General features: G+C 42.9%; 1 protein-coding gene across 1 annotated transcript in view; it reads right to left on the bottom strand.

Moving 5' to 3' along the window:
* The window catches only part of OXSR1 (oxidative stress responsive kinase 1), a 73,508-nt gene that overhangs the window by 29,738 nt on the left and 22,205 nt on the right, over positions 1–21,565 (bottom strand). The window contains exons 3-4 of the mRNA XM_037384949.1: positions 20,463–20,604; positions 5,277–5,332 (exon numbers count right to left, since the gene is read on the bottom strand). Of these exons, the coding sequence (XP_037240846.1) occupies positions 5,277–5,332; positions 20,463–20,604 (198 nt within the window). The remainder of the gene's footprint in view (positions 1–5,276; positions 5,333–20,462; positions 20,605–21,565) is intronic.

The raw sequence follows: 21,565 nt of genomic DNA, 5'->3' as shown, positions 1-21,565 counted from the left end.
AGTAAATGTAAAGATCACACTGGAAACAGCGGCCCAACAGCACATTAATAAAGATAGGCTAATACTGCATAAAGTAACTGAACGATGACAAAGCCCAGGCTGGGTGAAGCCACCATCCTTGGAGAAGTTCACAAATGGTTTCAACAACCAAATAGTGCAACACCTCTTCAGGAAACACAGATATTACAAGTGACAAAGAAAAAGTTACTTCACTTCATGCTGCTGCAGCAGAGGCACCAAAACACTCCACCAAGCCTAGAGAAAAAGACTTTTGCCCCTTTTTCAAAATGGAGAAGAGGCTCAGAGGTGTCTGTGATACATTACTGGCTGCTCAAGTGAGCCCTGCAATTGGCACTCCTCTCCCCAAGTTAGATTCGTGCCTTGCACCTTGTTACAGCAATTTAATCTCCCAAAGTTAGACTTTCCTAAAGGAAAGTGGGGAAACAACACTGCCTACATCATAGCTCAATGTTTATGTAGAGCGCTATTTTAGTACAATGAATTAAGAGCAGTCAGGAACACAGAGAACCGGTGACAAGCTGGCATGGATTTGTGGAAAGTTACACAAATTCAGTTACACAAGTTTCGCCTGGCCTGAACTATCCCCATTTTATAAATAGATAAAGCAAGAGGGGTTAGGCAATTTGCCCAGTATCAATTAGCAAGTTCTGAACAACTTCATGAAATCTCAATCTACTTCAATGGCTTGACAACACAGCTTGCCCAGGACATGGCAGGCACACTGAGTGCCTCTTGGAGTATGTCCTAATAACCCTGACTGGTTTAAAAAACCTGAAGATACCCTGTTATTGTCCCTACAACAGAAAAATCCAAGACATGGAGAGATGTGTACCTTTCAGCCTTCAGTAGACCCTTGCTTCTTCACATTCAATCACAGAGGGGTGGGTAACAGAGAGGTGGGTGATATTTAATATCCCAGTGGATAAAACGGGGCGGGGGGGGGGGGGGGGGGGGGGGGGGGGGGCGGCGCGGAGATTTAATCTGCGCTTGGTCTCAGTAGGATGTTAACATCATGCCAGGGTTGGAGCACAGTTCATACCAAGCAAGTCTCATGCACCCTGGGAGAGCTTCTCCTCAACCTCTCCCTCCCCCTCTCAGTCTATCAAGACTCTCACTTCATTTCACAGTAAATTACAGGGCCAGCACAGTTAAATAAACTGCAGAATAGTAAGCCTTGCTTACTATGAGAAGTCACCTCATGGTTTATGCAGCAATGTTGGTGCCAATGCAGTTTATGTTGACAAAGTACATTTTACCTGTGCAGCTTTTAGACTTCAGGGAGCCAATAAATGCCAGAGCAAAGAGGTTTTATGCTCCAATTAAAAAAAAAAAAATTGCCACGGAGGGGTTGGCACACAAAAGAACACTGCTATCTCAATTTACATTGCAACCACCGTCAGCAGGACCCAGAACAATGATATCTGGGAAAGAGTCCTGCTCTCTCCAGAAGACAGATTAATTCAATGTGCAGGAAAACACTTCAGACTGAGAAAGCAAAACTCTCTGAATTTTAACAGGCTCCAAAAACTTGGTGCCAAGCCACAAGCCCAAGCCCTTGGAGGAAAAAAAAAAAAAAAAGAAAAAAAAAAGAGAGAGAAAATAAGATAGAAGCAAACAGCCCCAATTTAGGTCTCACTGGTCAGCTAGATCTGTTAAAGGCAATTTTATGCCTTGGTTCAGTGGATGCATGTTTTGAAAGCAAGAGGAGCTACACCGTTAAAAATAGACCGACCCATGAGTAAAAATGCAGAGTCCCAGGCCCTGGGGAGGAGTTTGAAGCTGGGCCTTCATGCAGGCCATTAGAAGAATTTTTGTAATTCCTACTTCCAGCAAATGCCCCTAAACTCACGGATTTCTCCTCTGCCCCTTTACCTGTGCCTACCCTCAGCCCTCGGTGCTCTTACCTCCCATGCTCAGCCACCAATTCAGAGTTACGAACAGAACCTGAGAAACATCAGACACACCCTCATCAAGTCACTTTTTATGTTCAGCCTGAACAGAATTGCACAACCTGAATTAAAGAGAGGCTTGAGTGTTCACTACTTAGAACTGTATAATCCTGCAGCAAAATTACTGCCATGAATTCTATACAGCAGAAGTTTCCCAAGCAATTAAATTCACTGACATGCTGTGGAGGTACAGACCAGCAGTGGGGTTTCCTCCACCACAAGGTTGAGCATTTTTTTCTACATCTACTTTGTAGATTTGGGGGGTTTTCCTCAGAGGATTTCCAGTTTAAGATTTACATTCCTCACATTTACATTTAAGTTTTACATTTCTTCTGAGACAAGAAACATTAATCATGTGAAGCAGTAGGAAACACACAGGAATACAGTTGCAGAGGCCAAACATTTAATAAAAGCCTCCTTAACTATTCACTGGTAGTTTTGGTAGAGGGATGGCAAAAGGGAAAGGCGTTATTTTAAAAGAATTGAAGTTATTCTTTCCTGCTACATTATTTGCATTTTTTATGTACACCAAACCAGGTCCTTCAAGGAAGGTGCACCATGCACTCGAACCCTCAGGCTTCATTCCACAGCTGATCAATTTTTTTTTATTTTTTTTTTTTCCTCCCCTCTGGTATAACTCCAACTACACTTATACAACTTTGTTTCATGGGAACACAGTGATATCATCCAGCTGATAACTGAAGCACTCAACGATCAATGGAATTATTCATAATATGCATTAATATTATTGTCAAAGGCAAGTGCTTTGATGTCACTAAAACAAAACTCACTTTATTGGGATTGGTTTGCTTCCAGCATTTTTTTCCTCCTCAAAAGATTCACAAGAAATTTTGCTTTTCATCCTGGGTCAGGAGGAAAGGAAGCTTAAGTGTCAGAAATTCCCACAGAAACAAAATCCCATACTATGACCAGGTCAGGCTCTTCTCTAGCATTCAGTCATTCATTTATTTTTGTTCCTTTCAAGCCATCAGTTGCCTTCACAGAAGCTAAAGTGCTTCCTGCCACTGCGGTGAACTTGCTGACCTTGGTTGAGTTTAGTTGCTTGGCTGGGTCTCATGAAAGGTTACAGTATTAGTCCTTTTGCATGTTCAAAGAAAGAATTTGTAAAGAGGATACTTTGCAAATCTTGCAACCTTGCTTTCGCAGGATATGCAGAGAGCTGGATTTCATCTTTCATCATTTAAATGTTGCACTAACAACCCACTAGTAGACAGTTCAGTCCGGGGGAACATGTACAAATCACAGAAAAAATAAATCCTCTCTAACGAGTACAAGGCTAGTAAAACTTAAAACGATTTAACAATTAAAAATTACTCAGCAGGAAAAAAATACATGAACAGGTACCTGTTACCAGTGAGCCTTAATTAAAAAAAAAAAAAAAAGCCAAGCCTTGGGACCCTTGTGGAAGAGAAACACAAGCAACCTTCTGCTAGGCTGGCAGAAACACTTGGAATAACAGTGCATTGCTCTAATGCAACAGCTATTTGCAGCCCCTCCCAGAACTTAATCTAAAGCTCTGTACAATTAGAGATCCAAACTGTTACATCTTGGCCCCATTATGGAAAAAACTGTAGGATTTCACTGTATGAAGTTTGCTCCTTTGAGCATTTTAGAAGCCACTCCCTACCTTCCATCAGCTGCCACATGGAATGAATTATTTACACCTCATTAGAAATACAACAGCAGATATTAAGAGCACAGGGAGACTTAAAAGGGAAAATAAAGCAACTTCAGGTTTTAAACAGAAGTCCTGTATTTTATTTAAGTCCTGTAAAAGGGCTTACTGCCTTCTGCAGAGGGAGAAGAGCTACCTACAGAAAACTGTGCACTGCAATGTGTTCTGCTTCCTAGGGGAAAATCTACACTTTCCATTCCAAGATGCAAATCCAGGCATAGATGTACCAGAGAAGCCCGTACCTGTCAGCACTACGCAATGCAACACAGAATTAATTCTGCCTGACGCAACAGTCATTGCCACACAGCTGCAGAGCCCTGTCCCTTAAGCCCCAGCACACCAACTTGACCCATTGCCTCTGCCAGCAGGTCAGGGCACTAAAAAAGAAAAGACGTTATCACAAACAGATATGGCTCTTTCCAATTAAACATGGGACTAGAAAAGTTAAACGTGTACAAGGATGTTTGCTAAGGTAGCAGGACCAGAAGCGAGCTCTGCCCTCCAGCTAGAGGTGGCCCAAGGACTGGAAAGGCACTACAGGATTCATGGGAAAAGCACAGTCCTGAGGGACAGGACAGTCAGAGAGGAATCATACGTGGGATAGGGAAATGGCACACTGACTAGGAAGAAGAAAAAGAAGTCTCGCAGGTTCTATAATGTACTCTCCAAAAATCTTGTCTTACTTCATAGTCTACAATAATCATAATAATTCTTGGTTTCTGGAAAGAAGAGTGAATTCTGTAGAAACATGTATGAAGTAAAAGACCAGAAGAGAATAGGGGAGAGACGACCCTCCAAGAAAACCCTACACAACACCCTTTCCCGCAGACGCAATACATCCACACCAAGGACCATTTCCTACATACCTGTGTTGATGCAGTTCATGACAGTAACAGACACCTCCTCCAGGCACATCTGTATTAGCTAAAGCAACTGCCTTAAAAAGCCTGTCCCACCCTGTCCCTCAGCTTGCACGACTGCTTCCAAGACTTTCAGTTCACCCCATTCTAGGCTAGGTTAGGGCAGTTAAGCAGGCACTCCGCCACTTGGTTCAACTGAAATGGACTGGGGAGCATGCGCATGAGCATTTGACTGGCAGATACTTCATTAAGGCAAAGACGCAAGCGACTTACAGCATCAGACATATCAGTTTCCTTCTGATGAATCTATCCACTGTTCACCACAGTCCTTTTGAAAACCACCTTACGCACCGGTAATAAACCAGTTAGGTCTGTGCAGCCCACTCCCACACCTATGAACGGGCTGTTTTAAAAATCTGACTAGCATATGCCAAGAATTTTATGTCACCTATTGATTCTGAGGACTTAACAGTCACAGGATTTATTCATACTGATTGCCAGTATTCCAAAGAACAGTATTTTAAGATAAGATGTAATAAATTCTGAGTTGTTTGGGGTTTTTTGTTTTGTTTTGGTCTGTGGTTTCTTTATTGTTGGGGTTTTTGTTGTTGTTTTTGTTTTGTTTGTTTGTTTTAAGAACTGTGGGGCTTCTTGAAGTTAACATTTTTATGTAGGTTTCTTGATCATTAAACTATCTCTCTGGATACACAGTTACACCTAATGTTTAATCAAAGCTGCCAAGAAAGTTACCTGCAATTTGCACTGAGCCATCTTCTCCAAGAAGAATATTTCCTGCTTTCACATCCCTGCAGAAAGATAAAGCAACAATAAGTGGAAGTCATTAAATCTTTCCTGCAATAACAAAAATACATTAAAATGTTATTGTTTCTTATATTTTTGTTTCTTGCATTAGCAAGTCTTGCTTCCAATCATGCAGGAACAGTAGGGACTTAACACCAGTTGTAAATTCAATAGACAGACACTGAGTAGTATTTGCATGATTTACAGCCAGTAGCAAAGTACTACACACATAAAAATTGAAAAACTCATCAGAAGGGTATCCTCCAAAAGACAAGAAAAGAGGTTTGTCCCAGGTTATCAAGTTAGTTAAAAACATGAAAAACAGAACCTAGCACTGGTTTGATACTCATATATCCTTTTGGGGGGGAGCAAACTTCAAAAAACGGCGAGTTGATGTAGTGTCACTACAGCTGAATGCATCCTTTTTTTCCCCAGCCCCAAGTCTCCCTGCTCGCCAGCCCCGGAGGTGTTCACGCATTTCCTCAAGAAAGGAGTTTAGCCCCATACACTGGTGAAAATCCTGATAGAAAAGTTGTTTGCTCGTGGCCTAATAAAGCAAACCACGTTACCAAAGGTCAGGTGAGCGGAGCTGGTACAACACAGATGGGGAGAATGGGAAAGTAGGGCCACTCATCCGTCCTGTGAAATCTCAACTTTAGAGATAAAAATAAATATTACCAGGAAGACATTATTTTTTTTTTAAACCAAAGTCATTGAATGCACAAGAACATTCAGCATGTGCTACGAAAGTTACTGTACTATACCCTTTCGACCCCCAAAAACACTCTGGTTTGTCAGGTTAACAGCAGCACTTCTCCATCCTGGAGGGAAACGCTACCTTCGCTCCAAAACATGCTTTGAAGTTTTACAGCTTATTTTCACAGGCTGCTACCCACACAAAGCCAGGAGAAGCACCTCTATAGCTGACATCCACATTCAGCAGCATGGCTGCTAAGCTTGCACTGGCGAGGAAACCATGCGGACCCAGAGCACATACAGTTGCTCTCTCAAGACGGGCTGCAAGAAAAGCAACTGCCTGGGGAATGGATGTGTGTGAATAGCCAGCAATTCACAACACACCTCTCCTTAACAGAAGCCACCTGCATGGAAGATGGGGGCAGGGGGGAACCAAACCAAACCAAGCAGATTCTCCCTCCATGGCCTTTTGCAAATACCCAAAATCCTTTCAGACACACACACACACATACACAGAAGTCAGAAGCTATTTTTTCTCTTCTCCCTCATGCATCATGAGAACAGAACTGGCATGATGGCCTGGCCAAAGAGCCCCGGTCAAGCCCTGGAAATCTCCTCCTTCCTGGCCTTGCTCTTCTGAAGAAGAGCCTGGGCCGCTGCCAGTTCCAGGCCAGGGTAATTTTAAACACATCCTCTCCAGCTTTAGCATTTGTTAGATTGTTCCCAGTACCCAGTCAAGGACATTGGCATGGCAAGGCTCTCCCCCAGCGCACAGCAGAACAGAAGTGAACAAAGGCTGTCCATAGGACAGTCCCACTAAAGATTACTTTAACAGCAAACCACAGCTGACAGTAGCCTTTAGCCTTCAAACGAGTATTTCAAGTCCTGCAAAATGTACGCTTATTGCCAGCAGTGACCATCTTGGAGCCTAATCCCTGTTTGAAACACATGTGTAAGAGCAAGTGCAGGAAAATTAATTCGTTTTAATGATCAAGAACACTTGAATACAACTATATGGGAACACTGAAGTTGTACGGTGAGATAGCCTTGAGAAGCTGGATAGCAGGATGGGATTCAAAGCAGTAGTACACTATGACAGCGATGCCGGAATAAACAAAGGTAAAACAACTGCTGCCAGTCAGCTCCAGTCCAGCCCATTTTATTGGCCAAATACACAGAAATGCATTTAGGGGCAAGTCAGCCTTCCCTCCAAGAAGCATTAGTTCGTTTTCTTCCTGCAATTAACAGCTGCAGCCATTGCAGACAAGAAAGCATCAGCACTGCAATGGATGGAGACTTTTAAACAGACAGAGGGAACTGAAGGGATTAAATACAACATTAAGCATGTAGCTATGCTACCCCCCTCTTAGCATCTGTTGGCCAAATCCACTGCAACCGGAGCTGTAGAAACTTAATCACCATGAAAGATACAAACCTGAGTAACCCCTGCACTCCCACAAAGCACTCAGTCCGTAACAGTGAGGGAATGGAAAAGCTTCCTGCCAATGTTTAGGTAGAAGATGCCTTTGGGATGCAAACCCATGATCACATGGAGCCATGAGAGCACAACGCCCAAGTCTGCTGCTTCCTAGGTAAGGAGCTGGCTCACGCGGCATGAAATGTGCTTGGCACAGGCGCAGCCATCTCCAGAAATCCCCCCTCATACCAGTGCTAATTGAGAGGGAACAGAGGGCATTCAGGAAACTCTCCAGTCCTACTGGAAGTGTTTATCCAGACCAGTTCTCCTGCAACAGATAAGATGCATGAGGCCCTTTCGAAGCTGCCTGCCAGTTCCAGGTTATGGGGAAAGGAATAGCACGCATCGAGGTTGCCTGCTGAAGTTATTGTTCCTTTTACTGAAGATAGACACAAGCAACAGAAATTTCCTCTTCCATCTGTACTCCAAGGCAGCCCAGGATGCTGTAGCACTTCCCCAGTAAGCTGGGCTGTGTGGTACCTTACAGCCTTCCCAAGCTTCTCCTGCCAGCATGACAGTGTGTGTAGCTTACCAAGCCCCCAAAGCAGACCACGCTCAGCAATGAAGGAAGTGCCCAGGAAGTTTTTAAGCAGAACTAAGGACCAAGTCTAAACCATCATACACTTGAGTCCAAACCATCTCAAGCAGGTTTCATGGACACAGCAACAGCTGGCCAGAAAGCAGCATGCACTCGGTACCACCAGAACATCCTACCGTAACAGAGCAAGCTGTACAGGGAGTGCCTAAAGCAGTGGAACAAGCCCTCAGATTGAATCCCATAGGAAGAGAGACAAAGGACTCCAGTTCCTTAACCCCCTCCAATGCAGAGGTCTGTTTTCTTTTTAACTTCAGCTTGGATTAATTAAAACTTATATAATTTCTCGTTGGAAACAAAAGTCAGTAAATATGGTGCTCCAAGCTGGTTCAAGAAATTAAAACAAGTCGTTGCTACAATAAGAAATCCAGGAGGCCAACAACAGCCACTGCCAAATATCCAAGTCAGGCTGAAGAATTAAATCACCACTTGATGTGGCATTTCCTCTGGGTGACCAACCCTCTGAAAAGACCATTACTCACCCCAGCGTGGTACACTCCACCCCAGAGCAACAAAACAGATCGGCAGCAAGCTATCTGGGGACACTGACTGTTTCGGAGTTACTGTACCATAGAGGCAACTTCCAGCTTTCCCATTCCTCCCCCAGTGTATTGGCATCGCGTCACCCTCTGCAAGAGCACCAGGTGAACATCAAGCAGCAGCAACATTGGGCGAACAAAGATCCCTTTCTTTAGCACATACTGGTGTCACCAGCAGCATCTTCATATTAGGTCCTCCTTTAAAACCATCTTTAATCTTAATTAACTGCAGTTAGAGCAATGGGGCAGGGGAGAGAAGAATGGTGCTTTCCTGTTTGTTCTCATTAGGAGATGCTTATAAACTTGCAAGCTGGATGGTGAGAATTTTGTTACTCCAGGATATAGTTATTGCCAAGTGTACCAATTTGAAGGTACTTCCTATTAATGTGGTAATGACCATATCCTGGGCTGATATGGTGGAATAAATGGTGTGCCTCTGGCATAATTGCTATGCTGGAAACAGGAAGCAGCTTTAGGCTGTGGCATAAACAGTAATTATATCACACTTTAAATAAAGTTACAGAAGGATGGAGTAAACTTTCTTGACCGTTGTTTAACAAATGCTACCGTAGTTTCCGACATTCCCGCTCTGTAGCTGTCATCTTCCTCTCTTCTAAAGTCTCCAAGAGCCCTTCCGCAAAGTAACAATTATGTTTTTATTTACCTCATACTTCACAACCAGAGTGGGAAAAGGGGTTTGGACTCAATCCAGTGCAAAGCTGGATTCTCCACATCTGCCTTGAAGTGTTCCGCAGCAGGGCAGAAATTCCTCCTCATCTGCATTCCAAACTGGTTTAGCTTCCCAGTGTGACCAAACACTAACGTACCAGTTAGATCACATTAGTGCCTCCAGGTTAGGGCTGGGCCATAGCCATTAGGTGCTATATAACCAAAACTGATCCCTGATGCAACAAAATTACAACCAAGCATCTAGCTACAGGAGACTTGGGAGCACAGGAAGGCAATGAGATGATGCTCCCCAGTTTTGAGTGCAGTGTTCCCACAACCCACACACACACCCCAGTAAGTTTTTCAACAGGGCAAGGGGGGAACTACAGGAACTGTATCTTCATGCCTTGTTCCCAGTACAAAAAAGCCTGCACAACTCCTTAAAATGCTGCTGAATGATCTGATCTGCCCTCACCCATAGGCCTCAATCCTTGGTGCTGCCACATAATGGTTGTCGTTGCAGTGACAACAATAAGGGAAAAAGCAAGACTTGCTGGTCCATAATGGACAGCAGTGTTACCAATAACCAGCTGCAACTCTGCAATCCTGGCATATGCAATAAAACTCCGTATTACAGACTTAAAAGGACTGGTACTTGCAAGAAAAGCAATGAAGCACGTTAACTTACTGCTTTTTAAACAAGCCTCTTTTGTTTGGAAATCAAAAAGGATACACTTGGCTTGTGTTCAAAAGTCTACATTGGAAGCAATAGCTAGGACAGTTTGTTAAGGCCACTGCAGCCATGATACATGTGACCTGAGTAAAGAGTGGCATCCCAGGACTTCTGTAGCCTAGCACTAAGAAAACTGTCATATGAAGAGGGAAATGGAGACAGGCCCCATTTACTATGCCTTTGCTTCCAACCTGCTCATATGTGCCTTTACTATGCAATGCTGGCTGTCAGCAGAGCCATGAGTCATCTGCCCATTAGATGCAATTTACATCAACTGTAACAATAAATTTTCATGGACTGAACTCTACAGTGCATAATTTGGCATGAGGAAGGAGTGGTTGGTTCTGCCAAGTTTCATTTAAAAAAAGAGAAGGTGCAAGATACAAGAATTACTATTTTCTGTTAATGGTAATGAATAACTCAAAATATTTATACTGAATGCAACCAATTCCTGGAGTTGACACTGTTCTGAGTAATTCGCAAAATACTTCCAGGACAGCTTCTCTACATACAGTTAAATATGAAGCAATATGTGACATTATACACAAAATCAGTACTATTCTTCTCTCTACTACCATACATTACTCTGCCTTCAATGATATGCTATTACCTATGTCACCTCTCCCCTTTGCCTTATAAGCCAACATATAAAAAGCAGGCTATACACAAAAGCTTTACCCTTTGAGACAGAGCTGCAAAACTGAAACTAGGCTGGGAGTATGCAAGCAGAGTAGTATTTTTACACCCTCAAATGTCAGCATTGAGTACAACGTAGGAGAGGGCATTCAAAACAACTGCATTAGAAGCACTGTACCTTAGCATGCTCCCTGTTCCCGATCAGAAAAGCTGTGTATACTAACACATTCATGCCACAGGGTTGAGCCTTAAGTCCCAAACTCTTGGGCAAGATGCAATTACTGTCTGTTAACAGTGCTGTACTGAAGTCTGCAGAGCTGGATGCGGGAACATCTCCCAAAGCTTGAAGGTCTTCCAACAGCAGAGAGCTGGCAAAGCAACTTCCATACCCCTCTCTCCAGCCTCCCTGCTGAGGCAGGCATAAGCAGGGGGAAGAGGGCCAAGTCCACAGCTTGCTCCATCCCTGCTCATCCACAGTCCTCTCAGCAGGCCCTTGCGGCCACTGGCAGCCAGGACCAGCAGCAGCAGCCAGGCTGCTATAAATTACAGCAGGGGACCAGCCCAGCAACACACTTCATTGCTCAGGATCAGGGAAGAACAGTGACTGCTCCTACCCTCTTCTCTGAGCTGCTCTGCTGGCTGCTGGGCCGTGGTGAATGATCAGGGCCTCAACACAAGAGCTAAATGCCAGCAGCACAAGGCAACTCATGATTTACTCTGGGTCTCATAAATGGTAGAGGTAGTTTTAAAAGCCCAGCTTCGTGGGGGCTAGGTAGGTAGGAATAGTTAAAGGCTTTTTAACTGCCATTTTAATGCCTGGAGAAAGGTAGACAAATAATCCAGTGTTATCAGGAATATAAAAAAGCTCTTTGGGGTTCTTTTAATCTGTGTGAAACAAGGCTTTGAACGGCAGAAGCGACTGACAGACTGTGGCTTTGCAAACAGAGGGGTGTGCAGGCAAAGCCTACTGGAAAGGACCGTCAGCTTCCAACAAATGAGCTATACAAGTATGTAAAGTACTTGCTTTCTCCATGCCCTACCTTTAAAATCCAGGCAGATCACATTCAGCACAGTGAAGAGACCTCTTGGGAGAAATAACCGCATCCAGTCGCCTGGCATAGGCAAACAGTAAGGGCTACACAAGAAATTAATCTCCCATTGTACTTCACTTTAGCTAAAACATCTTTCAAATGATCCACAAAGCACTTCCGAGGTACAATTAATGCCTTCTGATTTTTTGCCCTCCAATGCTTCAGAAGTGGGCTGCTGCTTTAAGTAGAGGATTTGGGGTCCAAGAAACCATGAGTCAAGTCTGATTCGTTTTAGGTTAAGTTGCTCTGTCAGCTCAGACAAGGGACAGTTCACCAAAGAAAGCTGCAGGAGGATCCTCCTGAAATTCACTGTCATCTTAGTTATCCAAATAGCTCCAGGGGATGGTAAGATGCTGAGGCAGTAAAGAGAGTTGCAGACCTTGGGCTAACTTGGTGCAAGTCTCCAACATGAAGCAAGACAGCAAGCAGTGTGTCACATCACTTAATGCGTTCCTGCCTGCCACACAGCCACTGTTATCGCAGCGCCTGCAACTTTTCTTTATCTTAGCAAATTATGTCCAGCTTATGCTTTTTGGTCCTGTGCCAATTTAAGCCTTTGATGTTTTGCGCTCTCATCAATTCCTTCTCTTCCCACGTGTTTACAAGCCTAATAATGGTTAAAGGAAGGTGCGGTTCAATGACAGATCCTGTCTGCCTTGGATTTTACCTTCCATCCGTCACCATACCTCCAGCCCAGCATCAGTGCTGAAGTAACCTCAACTGCACATCAGTGTGGGGGAAGTTGTTCCAGCTAAAACCAAACCCTTAAACAGTTTTCAGACACATCACCTCCGTCAGCCAGATAATAAAGTGCTACAAACACTAGATCTAGCCCTATGTCCCAACACAGAGACTATCTAATCATACCAACCGCAACTGACCCACTTCTTCCTCCCACAAAACGAGGCTGTTGCTTCACATGTTCATCACAATGCACATCATTGTTGTAATAACAGCATATGGCAAGGAGGATTTGCCAAGCAGCTAGGGCTTCTGACAAGCTTCAGCATTTCAGCAGCCAATGCAAGAGAGAAGCTACATCTCTAACCTTGTACATCACTTTTTAAAGCTTCCCCTATTCAGTCAAAACTTCAGGTTTTTCCTCTTGTATCCCCCATAAGAAAAGGACCCTGCCGTGCAGGCCTTAGAAATCAAGTTTTCATACCATTGAACAGCAGCTAAAAATGTACCAGGATTTCTTCCACGAATTAATCTATTCAGTCCTTCCATTTCCTGATCCTACTTCCTAAGGACTGAAGTGGGGACAAGGCACAAAGCTCCTTTAACAGCTGCTGCATGAAGAGCAGCACACAGCAAACTGGAGTCACAAGGTCTGCCTCCTATCCTGGAAGCCCAGATATTTTCGGGAGGCCCTACCTTAGTCATTGGTAACAGAGAAAAATAGTCAAGTTATAATATGGCTTTATTTCAACGTTTCATGTCAAATTATTTCTTGTTGCGCATTATGAGCGTGCTTCATATGACAATACTAGCAATGCATGCCACCATGCTGCAGCATCTCCTGATGCTGAAACACATTCCTAGTGTGGTCAGAAATAGGAATTTCCCCAAAACTACACAGTTGGGAGTACAAGATGGCTCAGGTAGCAAAAGAAATAGGAAAGCCAGTGATTCACACATCTCCCTGCCTTGGCCCTGCCACGAGGGAGAGATGAAAGTCCATTCCAGTAAACACATCATCAACTTGGATCAAGTATGGCCCAAACTTTTTGATATAGGGCAGCTCAAAAAAGTCTTAATTTCCAAAAAGGAGTAAGCAGCCCTGTTCTGGAGAAGCAGTGTACATCTATCTATACACACACAAGATCCAAGGCAATCCACTACGCAGCCAAGAGCCATCCCTATCTACGAAGCCACCCACAGCTCTTGCTCAGCAATGTCTGCAACATGACACAGGAAAAATTCAAGACGACCAGGACTCACAAGAGACTTGCCACCTCAACTTCCTTCTCCAACATCTAGAAGATGACAGTTTTAAGCACAGCCAGCATAGGAAAGGATCTCCTTATTTCATCTAACTATTCCTATAAAATGGAGAAAGCAGTTATAACATTGGCTATGTGTACAACAGAAACAGTCCTCTTGGCACTCTCAGTCTAAGTTGGTGATGCTTTCCAGGCTACCATAAAATGATAAATGTATGTGTGGCAGTTCCCTATTTGTTGTCCTAAATGTGCATGGGTTTTGTCTCACTTTGGTTTTCAAAGTATTAAATAATGTTTTAATGTTAAAAGTTCTGTAAGAACTCTGCAAGACAGGATATAATTTGATCTAGTAAACATGCAAAAATAATTTCTGATGCACCCTTGCAAAATTTTCAAGTGTGCTTAATTTGTTACCACACAAATTTAGCAAGTGACCTTTTCCTCATCCTTTAGCATAAGACACGAATGAAAAGGCTGCAGTGGTCTGAATAAATGCTTAAGGCATCTCCACACATGCAGCTTTTAGGATCCATGAAGGCCAGAATACCTGCATTACAACAGGGGACCATAGTCAAAGCCATCTTTATGATGTGAGTTATTCACTTAATGCATCATAGTAGAAAGGATGAACACCAGCGATATAAACAGTTACCCTACTGCTGGAGATGCGCTGCAGGACTGTACTGGGTGATCTCATCCCAGTATCTACACCAGAGAAAAGCAGTAACATGAGAAGGACATCACAGACAAAGTGGTTGTAGGTACCTGTGAATGGCACTTGGTTTCTTCAAAGTCAAAAACTAAGAGCGTGTTACATTTTCACCTGATACAATTAACGCTGCAGACAGGGAGTGAAGATTATTCCCCCGGAAACATATCAAATCACATATCAAATGCTCCTGACAACACAGGAATTGCTAGAAACCATGTTAGTTGAGTGTGCAACTCAGTCATGGATCATTGAACGGAACCTGTCCTTGCTGCTGCTGAACCTTTCAGAGATCTTCCCGACCCCCATCTCCTGTTGATGATCTCTTTCCTGCTTCTCATCTTCATGTAAACAAAGCCAGGAGTGGGAGTGGGGGGGTGGGGTGGATGGACAGACCTAAAAACTCACCCCCTTTTTAATAAGGTGCACAGTAGTTGTACCAAAAAGTTGTTTTTCCCTTGGACTAAAATCAAAGTTATTTTGAGTAACTGGAGGACACCCAGTGACAAAATCCAGAGGCAGCACCTGGGACCAAGGAGAATGACACAGGGACAGATACCTGAATGCAACAGCCATACAGCAAGCGCTCCGCTTCAGGCATTATCGGGACACGGAACCTTGTAACGCAGGGAGCCCCTGCAGGCTGGGGCACTGACATGACCTCAGGGCCCCCAGCACTCCTGCGCTTTCATCCCAGTGATATTTACCATCAGTTTTCATTGCCAAGGTTTTAAGTCTCAGAGTAAAGGCTGTCTTTATCCACCTTGAGGAAAACCATCTCCACAGGAGCTATTGTTTCTGGTTGTCTGCAGATTTAGGATTTACATCTGGTTTGTATTTTCTCTCTGCAACCACAGGGAAACATTTTTTTAAAAAAAAAAAAAAACCAATGAATTTCTGGATGATGCGGTGGAAGAAACAGGCACCAGGAGAACATGCTGGTTTGCCAAACCACCACAATATACCCCAGCCTGACTGCTGTTACAGAGTGGCAACTCTGTGGTTCTTGGGCCCTTGATGCTGCAACAGCAAGGTGTTTAATTGGGGGCAGGGGGGGGGGGAATGCTCAGTACAATCTAGAGCAGCACTTTTTCTTCCTTCCCATCAAGACACCCAAGAGTAACATTTCTATTGTTCTGGCTACTGAACTGTTTACAAATTAAAGCTTTAAAATTTATATTGACAACTGCCTCTAAAGGTTATTCCTGCCCATTCTGTACCAGAAGAGAGAAGAGACCAAAGTACACTTCTCTGAACATGAAATTCTACTTTCCACAGCTGAGCAATAGCTAGCTTTCAAATTACCAGTGTCCTGACTTAAAAATCAAACTGGCAATTAGAGATTAAAGGCTCCGCATCCCATTATACATTCCTCAATTCTCTCCTACGCAACTTCAGCTCCAAAACAGACTCCTGAAAACGAGATTATAGCACTATGGAGAGGACGGCTGCAAAGTTCTCCTACAGTATTGCTACAGAAACAAAAAAATACAGTATTTCAGTAGTCAATATAATCAGAAGCGTACTGAAATCCAGTTTAACCCCAAAACCTGCCAGCACTACAATCAATGCATTAATCAGCTATGTGAAAATTAAGCTTGAATTCTGTAGGACAGCTGAGTTCTGCCAAAAATATATCCATCACCTTAAATCTGAAACTCACTACTGGAAGAGCACTTCTGCGAAACCCACACGCAAGCGTTGGTGATGTGTATGTGCTCACATACAAGCATCTTTTTTTCAAAAATGATTTCCTCTTAATATAGGTAGAAGAGGCAGACAAGCTTTGATCCTGTCTCGAAACCATCCTAAGATCCAAAAAATAAGCTAATATATTTGGCATAAAAGCACAGCAAGAATATTATTTTCCAGGGTCTCTTCAAAGCAACATTCAAATAGCTGCCATGGTACGCTGCTGCCCCACGCTCAGAAAACTGCTTTTGAAAAGACACCAAAAAAAACCCCAAAACATTCTGTATGTATGGGGGCACAAGCTGATCTAATTCAGCATATCAAATGTGCTGTTGCACCTCTCGCCCCCAAGTAGAGCAACAAATAAATTAATAGCTGGATCACTGCCATGCCAATATTTCAAGTGGATGCAACCCTAAACCACTTTCTAAGCTTTTTTGTTTTTACAAAAAAGCATGAGTATCACATTATGCAGCAATAGGAGAATCTGGTTATATTTGAGCAATGTATCATTTCACCTGGACTAAAATATTCAGTTACACAACAGCTAATCATGAACAGAAGATAAGCTCAGAGATAAAAATAGGGAGAAAGACAGAGAGACTTTATAACAGTTAATCAGCATGATTCATCAGACTGCCACGAAGAGCACCACCTGAAAAAGCCTGGAACTTCCCTCCAACAAGTCTTTTTAAGCAATAAAACCCCTTGGGTTGGTTTTGCTTTAGTTTTATTTCCAAGACATTCATCACACTCCTGCTAATCCCCAAATACACAGAGGAATCAGAATCCAAAAGGAGAAGTACAACATACCCTGTGTGTCACCCAGACAAGGTTAGCCTGGGAGCAACCCCTCGTAGCACATCAGTCCTGCTCGACTTATATAAAAAAATGTGTCTGAGCAGATTCCTGCATGACAGCTTCATCCAAAGGTTTCCGAGTCTGGCCCTCTGTCCTCAGCACACTGGCCAGTGCCCAGGTATTTAATCCACTTAACATGAGCCGGATCACTAGGATTTCAAGTTGTCATTGGGATCACCATGCTACACAGACCACCACAATGGGGATGGCAGCAGCTAGCACAGGACAGACAGCCAGGGACAGGCACATGGCACGAAGGCAGAGAGCTGCCAACTCCCAGATACAGGAGGCAGTGCTGTTTTCAGAGTAAGACAGGGGTCATCTGGAATAGTTACCTTGCTATACAGTGTTTCATGAAAACGAAACAGATTCTGCCTTCTCCTTTGTCTTTTCCGTAAGGCCTCAGATACTTCCCAACAGCCCTCGCAAGACAAAAGCAAAAAAAAGTCACTTTGGACAACGCGGAAAACTTATGCATTTGTGGCTGAACAATGGCACCTACTCAAGTCTCAGCTTCACCTTGGCTGTTAATTAGGAAAGTAAACCAAAAAAATTATAATTTAAGCCTTCACTAGATATTTGGCTTTCTAGTCTCCTCTAGAGAATACTATCAAACTACTCGCCAGTCCAAAGCAGGGATTTACACTTCCACACGAAGCCAGCTCCCCAAACCTTAATTGGAAGTGGCAGTAAGTTCAAGGCAGGCTTACAGAGAGTAAGAATCAGCAGCAGCAGAATTTCATTAACCCAGTTTTCTATGTGTTAACTTAATTTACCCATTTAACATGATGCATAATTTAAAAGGATCAAGCAGCTCCACTGTCAGACATATATTCTCTGATCTCACTGATGATTTACAGCAGTACCAATCTGTCCCCACTTCAGGTCAGTAGCACCCACAAAATTACAGTTGGGTCCAAAATTACATCCCTTTGGGCTCTGCCACCAGCCTGGTTGTCCAACTTCAGATGTGCTAACTACATTAATTCACCCATCCTGTGTCTCTAACTTTATCAAGTCATTTTCACCTAGGTGTAATACAAATGGAGTTGTGATATTTAGTGGAACCAACTGAACACTTTGCTCTGCCAGATGGCTGCTTGCTTTGGGTTGGTTGTTCCAGGTCTTACCAAAGACCTTCCATTTTGACCCCTCACAGCTGACCTTGCTTTGCCCTGAAGTTTACCCCAAGGCACAGCTGCTCCACATCGCAGACACTATATTCAGCAGCTCAGCCATCACCTGGTGTCATTTCCTTTAGAGCCAGATACTTTAAGCTGACCCATGGGACCAAAGTTTAGTTATTTTAAACACTTCCTCTCAGAGCATCTCTGGCACAACTGCAAGATTTCCACCTGCCTTACCCATCAGGCACGACCAATATTATGACCCCTAGCATTAAGCAAAATGAGAAAACCATATAGATATCCCCATGTATGAGGAAAGGTCCCATGTGCACTACAACTTTGTGTTTTTCTCAGCAGTGTATACACATCTGGATAAAACGCAAGACACGTGATTAACTCCATTAAGGAAACATGTTCCATCCCTCAAAGGCATGTAAGCCACTTTCTGCCAACAGTTAAAAACCCATCCTCTGCATCACAGGCAGAAAACTACACAACTTTCCTTCTGTATCATGACCATTACCACTTCTCCAAATTCCCCAGACCACCATGCCCCAACACAATGAGGTAATACAAACGCTTTTTCTGATAAAATGTTATGCAATTGTCAGAGCATCCCCAAAATACAGGGATGCAACACATGCAAAGTAGGTGAGACGCAACCGCAACCTTAAGCTGCGGCAATGACACAGCTTTGATTACTTTCCTGAAGTTCCCTAAAAATGGGCAAAACGCTTCAATGAGTAGGACAAGAACAGACACAGCAGGTTTGGTTGTTTGCTTCTGAATGATTCAATATGAATCACATTTTCTTCGGACCAAGCAGTTCAAACTTTCTGTGAACATTTTGCTTTTTTGCTGAGTACAGTAAAAAAGAAAAAAGAAAAAAAAAAACACCCACACATGAATATATCCTCTATAATCTTTACCGCAATTACTAGTTTTTGCTGTTTAACGACAGCAAGTCAAATGCAGAACCTTTCTTTCAATACAGAAATCAGTATGTGACCTCCCCCGAAAATCTGACATTTAACAGGTTACTGCTCCTTTAACATAATATTTCAATTTTGTTAAACCAGAAGATGAACTACACCAGTTGAGCAAATCAACTGGAAGTCACAGATGAACATGGCTTTGTCAATTACTTATGACAAGGTGGAAAAACTACCATGTACTCACCAAGTAAGGTGGTCTATCACTTTACTCTAAATTCCGAGAACTGCCTGAAGTCTTATCTCCAAAAACCAAAAGTTAAGCAAACAGCTATGAAATTAAAACCATCTTCAATGAAGACAACCATTCTTCTTAGATCAGAATTTTAATGGAGACTGGAAACCAAAATTTAAGAAATCTTCAGGTGGAATTCTTTTCCCTTGTTTGCAACCATTTTTTTCGTTTTTAACCCAAAACAACCTACACAAGCCAGTCAGTTTGACTAAAACATGAAATAAATACTTCTTGGATTTTTCTAATTAAAATAATGTTTTGGCAAAAAGAATTACCTCTTCTTGCGCAGCTATCATAACAGGACAGAAACTTACTCCAACACAGCAGCAGCAATGCTTATAATGGCATTGTACCAGAGGAGAGCCAAGCTCACAAAATTCCCAAGAAAGAAAAGGCTGTTGTTCCCAGCAGCAGTCTGTGGCTGGAATGATGTATATTACCCACAAGCAGTATACTCTATTTTCAGCACATATTTAGGATTGCAAATCTCATTCTTTTTAATGGCAGAACATACTGACTTAGTATTCTCTCTTCCTGAACTACACCACACCTCAACACCAGGGGAGAGGAAAACATGATTTAAAAATACCTCCCAAACAACACAGCAGCACAGAAACCCACACATTTCAGTGATCCATCAAATCACAGACCATTAGTTAACTGGGTTTTGCCTACAGAAGTTTTTCCACTAGTTTGTTTTTTTTTTTTTTAATGAAATTACCCAAATTCAAATTTCATGATGTTGATCTCGCAGCTAGCCTTAAAAAAAAAAAAAAAAAAGACAAACAGGACTTGAAGGCAGTGCTCTTGGTGATTTGTAGCTCTGCAAGAAACAAAACCAGCTGAAGTTTTCCAGCTCCAACAACTATTTTGCAGCTGGATACTGACCTTTGGAAACAGACTGTCTATATCAGGACTTTCAATGCCCCAAAGTTTACCCAAACTCAGCCTAGTCATAGTATTTCCTAAAGCAGCAGTAATTATATAGGCATTTGAATTCTGAGTTTTGTCTAAGCTCCTGCCTTCACTTTCATGTTTCCATGCCCTCACAGCTCACTGTGGGATGAGACTGCATGTGCTCAGCTACTCTGTTTCAGTGGCACGTTTTAGTACAAAGATGAGAAAAATGAAAAATACCTGTGGATTTGTCCATTTTTATGCAGGTAGTCCAGCCCCTCCAGCACCTCCTTAAGGATTGTGGCTATACAGGCTTCATCCAGGACACCAGTCTTGTGTTCTCCTTTGGCCACAATGTGCTTTATAATATCCAAAACGGAGCCTAAAGAAAAAGAGTAAGATACCTTAGTTTAAATGAGAACTGCTTCATATCACATCTAAGTATACTTTATCATCACTTAATATAAAAATCCGAGGAATTCATTGGGAGGGGAAGCATCAATGGTTAGGATCAAAGTAGCTGAAGCCTTTGCTGCAGGAAAGGCAAGGCAACAACGCATGCCTCACACATGAGCCTTACAGGGGTGCAGATCCTCAAGGTGGGCTGCAAAATCCCTGTTATCACGAGTAACTGAGAAGTTATTTGAACAAGTCAAAATTTAAAGTATACATACACAGGATCTTAGAAGATTTTTAAGTAGATACCCACACCACAGCTGTTTTAGTACCAAGTACTGGAGAAGCAGGAGGGGGAAATGGAAAAAGCAGGGGTCTGCCAGGACTCACAAACATAAGGCAACAAGCTTCATAAGGTTAGATTCTCCTTTTCAGCTCTTACAAACTCTATGCAGAGGAATAGCAGGAAAAATCTAGTATGTTAAGGGTTGACACTACCCTAACAGAAAAATAATGAAAGTAACTAGAGAACAAATGAGGCTGCATTCTGACAATAAGTCACTTCTTCACTGTGTACAAAACTGGAATAGCTTAGATCCTTCCCTAGAAACATCATACTTAGTCCTTCTCCCAACCATGGTGTGAATTACATCATCTTGCATGACAAACCATGTTTTATAGAGCAAACCACCCCTTTGAATCGGACCCAGGAATAAATGGAATCAATGACTAGTAACATGCCTCTGGTGCAAGGTTCTGTTTTCATGATACATTGAGTACGGTATTCTTTTTATCAGCATCTGGACTGAAGACAGTGTTCTCAGAACTATATTATTCTTGCTCCAGTATGGGATGCTTAGCCCCTTCAAACTTGGGTTTCTACAGTTTAATGACTGGATAGTCAGGTAGTAGGGTTTCCACAGCTACGGACACCAAGCAGTGTCAGC

This window comes from Falco rusticolus, chromosome 4 (genome assembly GCF_015220075.1).
Source record: "Falco rusticolus isolate bFalRus1 chromosome 4, bFalRus1.pri, whole genome shotgun sequence".
NCBI lineage: Eukaryota > Metazoa > Chordata > Aves > Falconiformes > Falconidae > Falco > Falco rusticolus.
The sequence above is the reverse complement of the archived record's forward strand: the minus strand, read 5'-3'. Positions and strand labels throughout refer to the sequence as shown.